The 14948-nt window shown below is 50.9% G+C and overlaps 2 protein-coding genes across 4 annotated transcripts in view; both read right to left on the bottom strand.

Annotated features, from left to right (window-relative positions):
- Nucleotides 1-2621, bottom strand: part of ARHGEF18 (Rho/Rac guanine nucleotide exchange factor 18) — a 50868-nt gene extending 48247 nt beyond the window's left edge. Inside the window, exon 1 of one of the 3 annotated variants that reach the window (XM_032092623.1) lies at nt 2263-2621. Coding sequence is in view for 2 of the 3 variants with exons in the window: in XM_032092622.1 (XP_031948513.1) it covers nt 682-757 (76 nt within the window). In the remaining variant the exon portion in view is untranslated. Of the gene's footprint in view, nt 1-681; nt 830-2262 lie in introns of those variants that run through there. The other 2 variants (XM_032092622.1, XM_032092621.1) reach the window with 2 other exon arrangements.
- Nucleotides 2622-4397: 1776 nt separating this feature from the next.
- INSR (insulin receptor) overlaps nt 4398-14948 on the bottom strand; it is a 56067-nt gene continuing 45516 nt past the window's right edge. Inside the window, exons 15-21 of the mRNA XM_032092367.1 lie at nt 14646-14713; nt 14221-14450; nt 13827-13937; nt 13375-13534; nt 12417-12546; nt 12050-12184; nt 4398-11000 (exon numbers count right to left, since the gene is read on the bottom strand). Coding sequence (XP_031948258.1) covers nt 10646-11000; nt 12050-12184; nt 12417-12546; nt 13375-13534; nt 13827-13937; nt 14221-14450; nt 14646-14713 — 1189 coding nt within the window. The 3' untranslated portion in view covers nt 4398-10645. The remainder of the gene's footprint in view (nt 11001-12049; nt 12185-12416; nt 12547-13374; nt 13535-13826; nt 13938-14220; nt 14451-14645; nt 14714-14948) is intronic.

Genomic DNA, 14948 nt, shown 5'->3' on the forward strand with positions numbered 1-14948 from the left:
TAGCAGGAGCTCTGGTGCTGCAGGAAAAGGTACCCAAAAGCATCAGCCTGAAGGTAGTGTTTGCTCACAAGGACACAAGCAGTGTCTGGCTCCTCCTGGACTGCAAATGTCCTGCTTCCCAGGGCTCTCACTTCCCTCTTTCCAAGTCACGGCACCACATGCAGAAATGAGGCCACTTCACACCAATTGCTGCCATTTCCCACCCCTGCTGCTGGACAAAGTGAAGCCCAGCCAGGGCCACCCAAACCGCCAGGGCTCCGGACATGGGGGCTCTGCTTGTCAGCCTTCACTGAAAGACCGGGGGAATCTTTTTCCCCACATCTCCTCAAACACCAAACTCTGGCCAGGCAGCGTGCAGAGACAGCTGTCTGCAAGCACCGGGACCTCCAGCTCACTGCCAGCCACAAAACAAACTTATTACAAAACCAGAAGGCTGATATTTAACCCATTACTCAGCTCCTGGAGGCAATTATGTGCCTTGAAAAGAAGATTAAATGGAAGGAAAAGCGTTAACCACCATTAAGGCAGTGTCCCCTGCAGGGAGGAGCGGGGGGCACCTCGGAACAAGCTCTGCCTGGGGCCCCCGGGGTTCTTTGGTACCTGCTCAGTCCAGGACAGGCTGTCCCTGCCACAACCCAGCTCCCGCCACACACTCAGCCCCCTGTCCCCACAGGCCATTACCTCGCTTAAAGGACCATCTCTTCTTCCAGCGCTTGGAAAACGATGGCCAGGAGTGGTTGAGCAGCGAGTCTGACATTTGGGAGCCCCGTGCAAGGTACGACCCCGAGCAGGAGACGCCGGCACGGAGCACGGCAGAGCTCAGCGCGCTCTAAGGCAGCGCTGCAGGCTGCAGCCCAGGGGCTGCCAAGGGGGGAGTGGAGAAGCCAAGTGTTTTGTCAGAAGTATCAGCTGATGGAAGCTGTAGCCAGAGAGAAATTCCTGGTCCCTGGCGTTCCCACCTGTGTGACAGGTCAGTGACTTCCTACAGCTGGACCTGAGGATTAGTGGCCTCGGAGCACACAGAGCCCCTGAGTGCTGCTCGAGGCTTGCAGACAGAAACAGAAAACAAGCTGTTAACACACCACAGCCCCCCTGCCCTCTGCCAAAGCCTCTCTGCTCCGTTCATGGCTGTGAGTGTGACAGACCATCAACTTTCAGGCACTTCTTCTCACCTGGGTAAGAGTCACCTTCACCTTCAGTGAAGGGTCAGAGTTGATACTTACAAGGCTTGATGTCTTTACAGGATGTTTATGAAGCCTCGCTATTTACACTCTTTTCTCACTTTCTGCTGTGGCAGAGCCTCTGCAAGGGACTGCAAGAGACCCCATCCCTCTGCAACATCAGCATCATCCTGCAACTCACAGCAAGTCCCAGTCCCCTGGCAAGGGCCTTTCTCCAAGCTCTCCTCAGCTCTCCCACACAGGGAGGAAGGTGGGAGCAATCTCAGCTAACACCAAACTGCCCCAAGACACCCAACTCCTCACCTTCCAAGCCCACTGCTCCCAGCTGGCACCAGCCCTACAGCCCAGACAGGCTCCAAACTTACCTCCCAACCTTTCCATTAGGCTGAAGGAGCCAAGTTTTACCCCAGTGCAGCTGCTGGGCTCTGGGGCCAGACCAAAACTCCTCCTTGCTGTTCAGCTGATGCCTGTGGCCTCACTGAGCAGAGCCCAGCCAATCTGGGAATGACCACAGGTACCTCCATGGCTTGGAGCCCAAAAAGCAGGTGTCAAAAAATTTTCTTCTTGCCTGGCCACGAACCCCGAAGTGTGCCCTGCCCATTACAGCCCTGTCTACATCCCCTCTGCTTCCATCTCCCTGATAGACCTCGAGTGGGCAGTCCAGAGTGGAATTTGGGGGCCCAGGGCATGGACCCCTCTTGTGCACAGCCCAAACCCCACTGTGGGCAGTGCCAGGGTGTTTTTGCAAACATTCAGCTGTGGCACAGCAGCAGCAGGAGCCGAGAGCAGCACCTGAAGGGTGCTCAGCCAGCCCAGCACTGCCCCAGAGCCCACCACGGGGACACCTGGGGGTTAAACCCTGACCTCATCTCCTCCTCTTCACTCACGGCAGAGCAAAACCCCGTGTAGGCTGAGCCTTCCCAGTCCATGTTTTGCATTGAAGCTCGTGCAGGAGGAAGGCTGCACAAACCCAGCGCTGGGACTTTTGGCTTCAAGACAAGCTGCTTCCTCACAAGGCCTTGAGGATGGTGAGTGACAACGCCTCTGTTGTGGGATGGAGCTTGTGCAGAGAGAGACTTACCCTGAAGGCTGGAGGCATATCTGCGGAGGGTTCCTCATGCACGCTCAGATCTGACAGCCCTGGCTTCTTCTCCAGCTGCTGGAGCAGAGCGAGAAGCGGAGCCTCACCGGGGAAGCAGCGGCCATGAGGGCGGTTTGCTCACGGGGACCGCTGGCTCAACCCTCTCACCGCTTCCCCTTTCCGACGGCACAAACAAACCCACCTCTCCCATGCTGCACTTCCCACCACAGCGGCCCCAGTGCTGCTCACTCCCACCCTTGAGGGGGTCTGGGCTCCGGGAGGGTCCAGCAGGGTCACCAGGGGGGTCGTGGACCCTGAAGCAGCCGGTGCAGGAGCCCTGGGAGCCCTGAAGTCACGATGGCTGCGAGGAGCAGCTATTGCTGCAACTGCTTCCTGTTCCCTTCAGAGAAAAACCACCGTGTGGGCCCTGAACCCCGCACGCCTGGCCCAGCCCGTGGGCTCCTTGCACCATGGCTCGTTAGCCTCCTACATACACAGGGCTCCTCTTAACGAGTCCCTGGTCTTTGCTGTCATGGTTTGACCTTGTGGAGCAACAGACACCCCAAAGCCCAGCAGGTCTGTCTTACGCAGGGTGAACAAGGCACAGAAATGCCTGTACTGACCTTATTCACCTGTACAGGAGAGAGACAAAGACTTCAGCTCCAAGGCAGTGCCCCTGCCCTGCCCTTGGTACAGCAGACAGAGACCCTCGGGTCCAGCCTCGAGTATGTTGGCCCAGGCATTCCCTCCTTCCCAACAAGCCCCGTGGGCTGATGCACACATGCTCCTCATCCCAGAGCCCCGAGCACTCACCAGCCCCAGCCAAACCCTAATCAGAACAAGAATCACTCACGCCAATTACTCAGAGACCGCAGCTTTGGCAGCACTTAGAATGGCAATTACCCTGTGCTCCAGGAAACCACAAGAGCAAAGAGGAATTATGGTTTAATTTCTCTGAAGTCCACAAGAGCTCGATTAGCATCAGAGATCAGGGAAGCTCCTAAACACCAGGCAGCTGCTCTGGCTGATGGGATGGTGAGTTGTCCTTGGCTCAAACAAGATGAGCTCTTTTCCTCCTGCCACGTGTCTGACACGGCTTGGGGGGTGCCAAAGCAGCCTGGAAGTGAGGAGGGATAATGGCACAAGGGCTGTCCAAGTCTCAGCAGCCTCCCCACAGCATCCCAGAGAGCCCAGTGGGAAGCAAACCTCCTGGGACAGCAAGTTCATTTTGTGGCTTTGCTTATTTTTGCATTTTAGCATCCCCAGAGAACAAGCCTGTGCCAGAAGAAGCAACTCCGAAACATCTTAAAATACCAGTTTGTTTATGATCATTCTCACAGTGAGAGCATTCTGGACAGGCTTAGAAAAAACATGGCACTGGGGAGGCCTTGAGTGCTGTATCCAGTTCTGGGCCTCTCACTGCAAGAAAGACATTGAGGGGCAGGAGGGTGTCCAGAGAAGGGAACAGAGCTGGGGGAGGGTCTGAAGAATCAGTCCTGTGAGGGAGCTGGGAAAGGGGCTCAGCCTGGAGCAAAGGAGGCTCAGGGGGGACCTTGTGGCTCTGCACAACTCCCTGGCAGGAGGGGGCAGCCCTCACCTCACCGGTGCAGCCGATCAGGAGGGAAATCTTGGCTCTGGTGAAACAAAACCAGGTTTGAGTTAGAAACCCAATCCAGAAGGGCCTGGACAGGACAGGAGGAGGGACAGGAGGTTCCTGGTGCACACCCGGTTACAGCAGCTCCACCACAGGACAGGGCTGATCCTCTGCCTTTGATACTTTAAAACCACCAGTGATGAGTTTGTCCCTTCCAAGGAGAGAACACCTGGGCCATGCCCGGGAAATAACAGAATTACATCACAGAGCTCTCGATGCTCCAGAAGGAATCCTGGTACCCAAGTTCACCTGACGGCATCAGAGGCATCACCCAAGACCCCGAGGTGAGGACAGGGCCACCAGAGCCATCAGGCAGAGGAGTTCCACTGGCTTCACACCACAAGCCTTGAATTGGTTGAGCTGTGGGTTTTGGTTTTTTCCTTAACACCATTTATTTTGCAACTTATTCCGAAGTACGAATTTAGTACTTTCTTCATGGCAAAGCAGCCTTCAGTGCTGCACAGACAGCAGACACAAAATGAACAGTTATTCTTGGATAATTTATTCAGAATTTTAATATAAACAGTTAATTGTTCAATATTCTGACACACAGCAAGTTTTTTTTTTACTATTCAAAGATTTTCTGTACATGTCACTGCTTGGCTCTTAGATATGAAAACACTGAAAAAATAAATCAAGGGGGAAGGTTCTTTTCTTTCTTCCTTTTTTTAAAAAAATCATGGCACATTTGATCCTTTATTTCAAACAAGAGGTATCTGCAGTACTACTTGTATTCTGGAGCCTTAGATATGCAGAGGGAAAGGTGGGAGCAGCAAGAATGAACTGGGGAAAAAAAAAAAAAACAGGACTTCACAGAACATCACCTAACATGTAACTGAAACTGTCTGTGGTTTATTTAAGTGAAGCAGAGGGTTTGTTTTGGGCTGTGTTGGATGAAGCTGATGTCCAGTTCCCCCATCCATGAGGGTCCTCAAATACAAACTAGTTTTGATACTCCCAAGAATAAAATCCTTCCCCAAACTAAAGCAAAAGGTGACACTTTTACTGCGTAAGTAACACTCTACCTTTGCAGATTTAGAAGTGGCCTTTCTAAAATTCTCCATCAGTTTTCATGGGACTCAGTTATGGGAAAAGACCTGGAAGCAGGGACGGTGGAAGCGTTGGAATGCTGCTGGGAGAGTTGGGATTTACAAAGCTTTGGTGTCGAGTCCAGCTCGGAGCTCTCAGGTAAAGAGTCCTCAGCTCAAGATTTACTGGTGCTGCTGGGACTGACCAGGGGCTGGGGCTCAGCTAAGCAAGAGCCCACATTTAACCTCTACTGATGGCTCCTCTTTAGCTGCCAGGACTATTCCAGGTCCTCCCAGCCACCGGACCCTGTTCCCAAGGAACCCTTCTGGGCTGAGAAAGGGAATTATTTAACTCCACCAGTTGGAACACTCGAGTGGGAACAAAACCACTACCAGGAACAGAATTTCTGTCTGATTGCAAATCTGTTGGCAAAAAAATAACAACACCATAGGAGTTAATACTAACTTTATTATACAATATTTAAAAAGTCATTTCTCTACCTGTCCCCTTACAGCTTGCATTGTGCTGCAGTGAATTTGCCCAAACTGCAAGAATAAGTGCTTCCTTCTGAGAAGGACAAGCAAATTCATTTTAAAAAGAAATACACATTTAATGACAGCAGATTTGCTAAAAATGGTAATTTTAGAGTTGCTTTTCAACAGTCAGGTTCCTCCAGAAGTCAGCTGGATGATTGGCTTCACTCTTGTGATGCTCCTAACAAGGCTGAACACGTCAAGGCTTTACACTGACACTCATGGACAGAATCCAAGCAGAGGGAACACAGAGCCAAGCAGAAGGTAATAAAAAGGCCAAATTCCATTAAGTTCATACAAATACCAAACTAAATCTTATGTTGAATTTCACGAAGTAACTATTTCTTGATTCCAACCCGTTCAGCAGTTCCTTTCCCTGGACCACAGGACACTCCGAGGGGCGGCGGCTCTTTGGGCAGGGCCGGGGTTCCTGCGAGTCCCCGGCTCCGAGAGGATCACAGGGTTCATCTGCAGTTCCGTGCTCCCTCCAGGCTCTGAGCCGACCCCACACGGATCACGGGAGCACCTGGCACAGCCTTGACAGTAAGGTTTTATGGCACAAAGACATTTTACGTTCTGGCTTGTAAAACAAGGTTCCAGTCTCGGTAGCAGGAAGGGCCCAGGACACCTCAGGGTCCGTTTTCGTGTCACAGTGGCATTGAGAGGGAACTCGACTGCCTCCCTCCCTCCTCTAAAGCAGAGGCTCAGCACTCTTCTTGCTCCTGTCATTTCCTATTTGCCTTCAGCACAGTCAGCTCAGTAACACAAGAAGCAACTTCGAGATTTTTTTTTTCCAAAGAGATACCAACACTATAGGCAACAGACTAAAATTAAGCAAAGTGTCCCATCGCTATAATACAAATTTAGAAGGAAAGAGATAAACTACCCATAAATTAAGAGTACCCTTTAGCAACCTAAAAGCAGCTTCTTCATACCCACACAGCTGCTTTACCATCATCACTGCAGCGTGGTCTAGTTCCCATCACCTTTCCCAACCCAGTGCTGGCACAGAGTTTATGTCTGAGCTCTTCTATTTTACAACACAATAGAGTATTTACAAGCAGCCAAGACAGACACGTTCCTAACCCAGCAGCCAAGCTCTGCAGCGCTGCGCTGGCCCACGAGAGAAGTTCCAGATTGGCAAGAGCCGTTCGGGAAGTGGCAATTGAGTTTAATGTGGAAACCTTTCTGAGAAACCTCTCCAGCCTCCACCTCAGACATTTTCTCAGTGAAAGCTCAGCAGAGCTCAGCTTCTTGCTCCTCCTGATTCACCAGAGTGAATTTCAGGCTATCTGGTGGTGCCCGACTGCGCCCAGGAGGCTCCAGCTGCTGTTGGACAGGCTGAGGGGTCTGTCCTGCTGCCCTGTGCTGCAAGCAGGGCGTTCTCTGCCCACAAAGGGCAGGAGCCAACCCTCCAACAAATACTAATGCAAGGAAAGAGCTTCCCACTGCTGGGTGTCCTCCTCCAGCCATCCCACCCACTCTCCTGCACCAGCATTTGGTTCCTCCTAAAGCAGCAGCAGCAGCAGCACCAGCGAGTGTTGTGCTTCCACTGCAGCTGGGGAATTCTGCCCCATAAGGATCAAGCTGGGGCAAAGAGCAGCAGCTCCCCCGAGGAAGGCTCAGCACAGCACCCCTGCCTGGGCTGGGGCCCCTGGCAGCAGAGGTTTCAATAGCACGTGAGTCTCCACTTGCAGGAATTCTCTGAGCAGGAATCAGCAAGATCTGAGTGAGGCATTCGGGCATCCCTGGGGCGAGGATCTTCCAGCAGCAGAGACTGAAGTGTCGGCTGTGAGCCAAGGACGGATTTTCCAGCAGTGAGAGCTGGGCTTTGCGGGCGATGTTCATTTATTCTTCCTAATTCTACAGCTGAGTGTGATCTCTGACAGCCACGAGCAGCAACCACTAGTGTTTGTTTTACAGAGGAGAAATCCGATACCCTCACCACTGGTACCACACGCCTTCCCTCCCCCTGGGCACAAGGTAGGAAGGATGAGTAACCTTACACACAGTGCTGGGTACAAACAACTGCTCCGTTCGGTGCAGAGTGAAGGTGACACGATGAGCCATGGGAAGGGACTGCCTGTCCACGGAGCAGCACGCACTCCCTGGCTCGGCCATCCAAGTGTTGCAAACCATGTGTACTCACAGGGCCAACCAGTATCAACTGCATGGAAAAGCCAGACCCAATACGAGGTTCCAATGTTCCTTCAGCTAAAAGATCTTCTATTCCCACAGTTACGATCGCTGCCGTTGGAAATGTTATCCAAGCAAGGGCATGCTGGGAAAGGTTTGTTTCAGGAGGTCACTGGCAGGATCTGGGGTCACTTCTGCACAGTGAGAAGAGCAGTGACCAAGCCACCCCAATGCAACCCCAACAGCAAGGGCTGGTCCCAGTCCCTGCTCCATGCTGGCACATGCTGCTCCAGGAGGAAGCAGCCTGCTCCTTTCAGGTTGTGAGTTCACTGAAGTCCAAACATTTAAATGGCTCTTTTGTTCTCTCTCTTTTTTTTTTTTAATCACAACAGAACTAAGGGATGAGATTAGATTCAAATTTGTAAATGGGTTCATTGGCCACTACTGTTCAGATTAGGGATCAACAGTGACGAGCCATTCTCCTTCCCATTCCCTTCATGAATGGTCCCTGGTATTGGAATCAGCTGATACTGATTTTCCCTGATCCACAATAGGTCCAGACCAGAATATTTCAACAGGTTTAGAGGTGCGTAGTATTAAAAAATATCCTTAAGAAACACTGAGGTAGACTGCACCAGAACAGGGCAAAAATAATCCCACCACATCCACCTGCCAAGATTTTGCAGATACAAATTTACATGTTCTGTGTGTTTAAGAAAACAAATTGTTTGTTGCTTTTTTTTTTACAGTGTTTTATATATTAAAATAAATAAAAAAATTCTAATAAGAAAAACTTCTCTTCCTTAGAAAAGTGTGAGAATATGTCTTCTTTCCTGCAGTGTAGTATAGAGCTGCTAAACAGTTACGACTTTGTAAAGCAGAAGAAATGTAAACGAGGCCTTTTGAAATCCAAAGGTTCTTACCCATGTCTGGACTGTGTTTTCCACCCAAATTTGTGGAGCAACCTGTACCCTCCACCTGGGCCGAACCAAGCAGCCTCCATTAGCAAAGGGCCCGACAGCTCCCGGCGCTGCCCAGAGTCCGTCGTCCCCCCTTTTATGACTCTGGCAGGGCTGTTTTGGCCAGAAGCAGCTGGGGGCAGAGGTTACCAGAACCAGCTGCAACCCTGGGTGTGGGCTTGGAGAGCTCTTCCCTACAGACTCCAGCCCCTCTGCTTCGCTCACAGCAGCACTGCCCGGGCTGGAGTCACAGACCAGCTCAGCACTCCCCCAAGCCAGGGCACCTCGCTTTCTCCTGGCAGAGAGCACCAAACACATCTTGGACTTCTCCAGGAGAAGCGAAGGACTGAGCATCTCTCCCTGCTGTTCAAGCACCTCCTGCATGACACGGGCCTGCGACATCCATCATCTTCCTTCCCTGCTCCCGCGCTGCTCCCGCCAGCTCGCTCCCTCCGCACCACCAGCCCCAGCTGAGTTTCACCATTATTCTCCAACATCAGGTGCCCATCAGCTCTGTCTTTGCAAACAGCAGCACAACAAAGCACAGTCCTGACAGCGAGCTCTGACATCCCGACGAGCCGCGTCCCGGAAGTTCTGCAGCAGGAATCTCGGGGAACACAAGGCTGGATGCCTGGGAGCAGCAGACAGGCAGCGAGCCACAGTCACCTCTGGCGTGCAGAGCCCAGAGCTTTGTGCTCCCCCCTCCAGCGTCCCTTTCTCAGCTCCAGTTTGTGCTCATCCTCTCCCGCTGGCTGCGTCTGCGGCGCAGAAGGCAAAGCGAGGGACGCGGGGGCAGAGCAGGAGCAGGACTCGAGGCCAGGATGTTCTGTGTCCTTCAGCTCCCAACACCCAAGACAGGGCTTCAACTGGAGCCAGCTGACTGTGTTGTATAAATCATGAAACTATTACAGAGCCTTGTCAAGTATGAACTGAACATGTGCTTCATCACTCCTGCAAGGCTAAAATTAGTTCATTCTGAAATCTTTGGACCACTTTAAGACCAAACAATCCCCCAAAACTCTCCCCACCCCTAAAGGATCATAAACAGTCAATAATTTATATGAAGTTAAAATTTAAACTAAAGACATCTTTAAATATGTTACAACAAACAATATATATACTCAATGCTGTAAGGACAGAAAACTCCGTGTCTCAGGTCAGGGGACTCCTATTTCGTTTGGTCTTAAAAGTACCCACAAATCTCAGAGTTCTGCTCATTTAGCTCCCAGCACGTTCTCCTCATTTGTTAATGAGAGAAAACCTGCTCCCAAGAGTCCTCAGTATAAAAATAATCTGTTTAGGATTCAGTCCCTCCAGGGAAATAGGGAAAAAAGAGAAGTACACACTTCCAAGAAGAAGAAGAAAGCTCCTGTGAGAACAGAGAACCATAGAATATGCTGAGTTGGAAAGGACCCACCAGGATCATCGAGTCCAACTCCTGGCCCTGTGCAGGACACCCCGAGAATCCCACCATGTGCCTGAAAGCGCTGTAAGTTGTGTACAAAACCAGAAGTGTCTCTTTAGCTGTAGGTTACACCCCACACGTCGATACTGCACACACGCACACACACACCCACACACGCACCCGGGGGTTTCACCCCTTGAAAACAAAGTATGAAAGCAGCAGCTATTGGTCAATCTGAGGATCTGGCGCGTCCGACTGATGTGGTGAATCCTTCAGCTGTAGTGGAGAGCCTGCCTGAAAGCCTGGAATTCTACTGGAAATGCTCTTGTTCCGCACTGCTGGGCTGTAGCTCAGGCACCAGAGAACTTCACGTCTTCTGTTGGCAAACGTGAATGCTTCTTCTTCAGTTGAACTCACACGGTCGCTTCCTGTTGTGAAACCATGGTTACAGAAGGGACAGCAGCCATGGAAACCTCTTCCATTTATGCTCACAGATAAATCCACTGACAACCAGTCAACTTGGCAAAAAAAAAATTAATCGTAAGATGATTAAAAATCTGAAGAGTTTGTAGATGTGTGTCATACACTGTGGCAGCAATAACAAGAGTCCTGAGATTTGTGGAGGGGGGAAAAAAGCAGACACAACCCTTGGGCCAAACAGGAAGTGTTAGGAAGGACTTGACCTGGGCATGGAGAGAATCCGCCCATTTTTCTTGCCACCGTTCATGTGAGTGTAAGGGATGTGCTCCTCATAGTTCCCCTTGAGGGCCATGGAGGGTCCATTGTCCCTCCCCAGCGCTTTGTCCCTCTGGGAGTACGAGGAGGGGTCGAGGGGAATGCTCTCCATGTTCTCGAAGTCCATCTCGTACTCCTCCGTCTCCAGAGGTTTGTTCTCCTCGCTGTAGAAGAAGGAGACCTCTTGGAAGCTGGGGTGCAAGTCCTCCTTCAGCATCTCGATGATCTCGATGAAGGTGGGGCGCATCTTCGGGTTGTACTGCCAGCACATCTGCATCAGGCTGTGCCTGCAGCAGGACAGAGCGGAGTCAGGGGCAGGAGGAACAATTCCACGTGCAGACCAAGGCTGGTACCCATGGCAGACCCCCCCACCCACACTGTGCCTCTGACACCCCAGGTTGGTTGTTCTCTTTCCAGCCTCCACATTTGCCTGTAGATCCTGACACTCCTTTTTCTCTATTTCTGTCTAGATGAAAAATTCCTTCCAATTCCTTCAATTGTTCTTAACTTGGCTCCCGAAAGAAACAGGGCTGTGGTTCTTTGTGTGTGTGTGTGCACATGCACTTACAGCCAGGTCATCATGTTTTAATTAATTCCCTTTTAATTTTAACTCAGCCTGAAAGATAACAAAGCTCCCAAAACTTCAAGGAAAATGGGAGGCTGGGCAGAGGACAGAGGTCCTGTAAACATCCCAACCAAAAGAAAGGCTGCAGCAAGAGGTCACATGTTATCAGACACCATGGAGAAAGAACTTACAAATACAAATAGTTTCAAACTGGAGTTTGTAACTGGCCATCAGACAAATGTCCAGCACAGCAGGCTTTTTTCATAGGGATACTCACAAAACATGTTTCTTTTATGACTCTGGAAGTGCTGTTTTGGCCAGAAGCAGCTGGGGGAAGAGGCTACCAGAACCAGAGAGTTACCATCTGTGCTCCCTTTTGCAGCCAGAGCTGCTTTCCCTCACAGCTCCTCCAGGGTGACTCCTCACACAGAATCCCAGGATCACTGAGGTTGTAAAAGACCTCCCAATATCATTGAGTCCAACCTTTGACCAATCCCCACCTTGTCGCCCAGCCCAGAGCACTGAGTGCCACGTCCAGTCATCCCTTGGACACCTCCAGGGATGGGAACTCCAAACCTCCCTGGGCAGCCCCTTCCCTGGATCACTAAGGATGCTTTGGTGGAATTTCTGTGGAAGGTGCCTCACTGAAGTCTGTTTTGCTCCTCCCCAGCCGAGGAGGGGTTAAGAGGTGCCACAGGCCAGGCCATCTTTGTTGGCCACACTTCAGGCAAAGAGTGCAGCTCGGCTGGTTGTCCCTGCTTCCCCACTTACAGCCTCTCCGGGCAGTTGTCCGGCTGATCCAGGTATCCTCCATCCATGACAAACTTTAGCACCTGTTCGTTGGAGAGTCCCTGGTACGGCTGCTCTGCCAAGCTGCTTATTTCCCAAAGGACAACACCAAATGACCTAAGGGAGAGAGAAGACTCCTGGTGAGAACAAAACATCCTGGGGCCCTCCCAGTGACAGAGTTATTTTGGAAAACACACACTTCAAAAGAACACCACTATATTTTTATGGAAGTGTTTCAAAACAACGGCTTTGTTTTGTCTGCGCTCTGAACAAGTCAGTTTAAACTGTGTGTGCTAAAACAAGGAGCTCCTGAGCTGGGATCCATCTGGGATTGCAGAGAACAACTTACCACACGTCAGAGTATGTGGTGAACACCCCATCCTTCAGCGACTCTGGGGCCATCCAGCGCACGGGCAGCAGCCCTTTGCCTCCCTTGCGGTAATAATCCGTCTCGTAGATGTCCCTGGTCATCCCAAAGTCTGCAAGAAGCAATTGGGATGTGTTAAATGCCTCTCCCTCCACCCTGCTTTTCCTGTGCAACATCTCCAGATGGATGTTGCCTTTCCCTCACTGCCAAAGCCCAGCCTGCACTCATCTGTCACCTCGTGATTAACGTTCAAAACATTTCCCTTTTCCTGCGTTTTTTCTACAGAGCCACAACAGAGATTCCAGAGTTAAATCTTTTGGTGGCAGCTTCTATTCTAAACATTATTTTATTCATCCTCTGTAAGTAAAACAGAGCTCCCTTTGCCTGAAATCCCACTACCCTGGCTTTAACTCCAGAGAGCTCTAAAAAATCACCATACTGTGGGGTTTCAGGTTATTTTTAAATGTTGTATTTACTTATTTCTAAAAGAGTTTGGGTTAAAAACTGGGTTAAATTACTTTTAAAAGCCACCTGACCCAATGACAGGATTATCAGCACTGGGTTTGCTGTACCCAACACCCTCTTTGTTGTAATTCTCATGGAAGCAAAGACCAGTGAGACAAACCCAGGTAGCTTAGGCTGGAAGAGCAACAAAGTTTTAGGACAGAGGTTTGGAAGTAGAGAAGGTGAGAAAAGCTGCTCTGGGGTTCTACAGGAGATGTTGCTCATACTGACATCCCCACAATTCTGTCACAGGGAAGAAACAGAGGGAAGTGCTGCAATTTCCCCAAGGCAGACAGTGAGAATCACCTGTGTTTGACACGTTGGCTTCATCAGTTTGCCTTTACAACGAACACGATGCACAGAACCATCTCTGCTCACAGAATGGCCTGGGTTGGAAGGGCCCTTAGGGATCATTTTCTGATCCAGCAGTACCTACCCCCGATTTTCACAGTGAAGTCCTCTGCCACCATGCAGTTCCGAGCCGCCAGGTCCCTGTGCACAAACTTCTTGGCGTTCAGGTAGGCCATGCCGTCGGCGATCTCCGCGGCCATCTGGATCATCTCCCTCAGCGTCGGGGGCGGCCGGCCAGGGTTATTCTGCAATGAAAAACCACAGGGTCACTGAATGGTTTGGGTTAGAAGTGACCTTAAAGATCATCCACTTCTAACCCCCTGCCATGGGCAGGGACACCTTCCAACCTGGCCTTGGACACTTCCAGCTTCTCTGGGCAACCTGTGCCAGGCCCTCCTCACACTCATAGCCAAGAATTTCTTTCCAATAGCAAATCAAATTTACCCTCTTTCAGCTTAAAGCCATTAAATAAAGAAGTATTAAACCCCAAATCAAGTCACTCTGTTCCACAACAGACTCCCTCTCTCCTGTCTTTACCTCAGCCTCAGGTCTCAAAGAGCGGAGGTAACTTTTCAGATCCCCATGTGCCATCAGCTCCATGACCACCAGAGTAGGTTGTCCCTTGGAGACCACTCCGAGGAGGCGAACCTGGAAAATTGAGTGAGAAATTCCCTCCAGGCTGTGTCCAAACAGACTGGGCAAAGCCAACACCCCCTGAAAGAGCTGAGAACAGCCCCACAGGGCCTTGTCAGGCTGAGAGGTTTAGAAACAGCAGGAGTGAAACGACTTGGGCAGAACGGGTTCTGTGGAATCCAGCAGGGAAAGATCCCAGCCCTGATGGATCCCAGCCTCTGCTGCTTTGGCGAGCTAAGGGTCGGGGCTCTGAAGGCACTGAAGAGCTGAGCTGTGTGCTGAGGCACCCAGCACTTACCACATGATGGCAGCTGAAGCCTTTCATCACAGAGGCCTCGTTGAGGAACTCGATGCGCTCGCGCAGGCTGGCGGACTCGTTCACCGTCTTCACGGCCACGCGCGTCTCGGGCTCTCCCTTCACGATGTCCTTGGCAATGCCCTCGTACACCATCCCAAAGGAGCCCTGGCCCAGCTCTCTCAGGAGGGTGATCTTGTCCCGTGGCACCTCCCATTCGTCAGGGACATAAACTATTGGGCAGAGGGGAACAGCTCTGAGCTGAGCAAGCGTCTTTTGAAAGATGCTCCTGCAGCAGCCTCGGTCAGTGCTGCCACAGGGCACCCTGGGGATAGATTCTACAAAAAAACTCCACAAAGACAATTCCAACCCCCTCCAGCTGCACTGACTGAGCGATTACACAAGAAATAAGCCCTGGTTGCTCTCACCATCACTGGCACTGATGTACTCAGGGTTGGAGGATGCATACAGGGGTCCTGTTGGTCCTTCGGTTTGTCTGGAAGAGACACAAATTCCTCAGCACTTTGCAGCTTTTGACACCGATGAGGGTTTGATTAATCCCCGAAGCATGCAGCAAATAAACTGTCCCCATAAGGCACAAACTGTTTCCAGAAACTTAAATTAATGCTGCAATCACTATGGAAATCAGAAACTAAACAAAAACTGACTCCCAACAAAGCAACAAAACTTTTGTATGGATGTAAGTTTTGGTGTTTCTGGTGAAAACAAGA

The sequence above is a fragment of the Corvus moneduloides genome, chromosome 28 (genome assembly GCF_009650955.1).
Source record: "Corvus moneduloides isolate bCorMon1 chromosome 28, bCorMon1.pri, whole genome shotgun sequence".
Classification (NCBI taxonomy): Eukaryota; Metazoa; Chordata; class Aves; order Passeriformes; family Corvidae; genus Corvus; species Corvus moneduloides.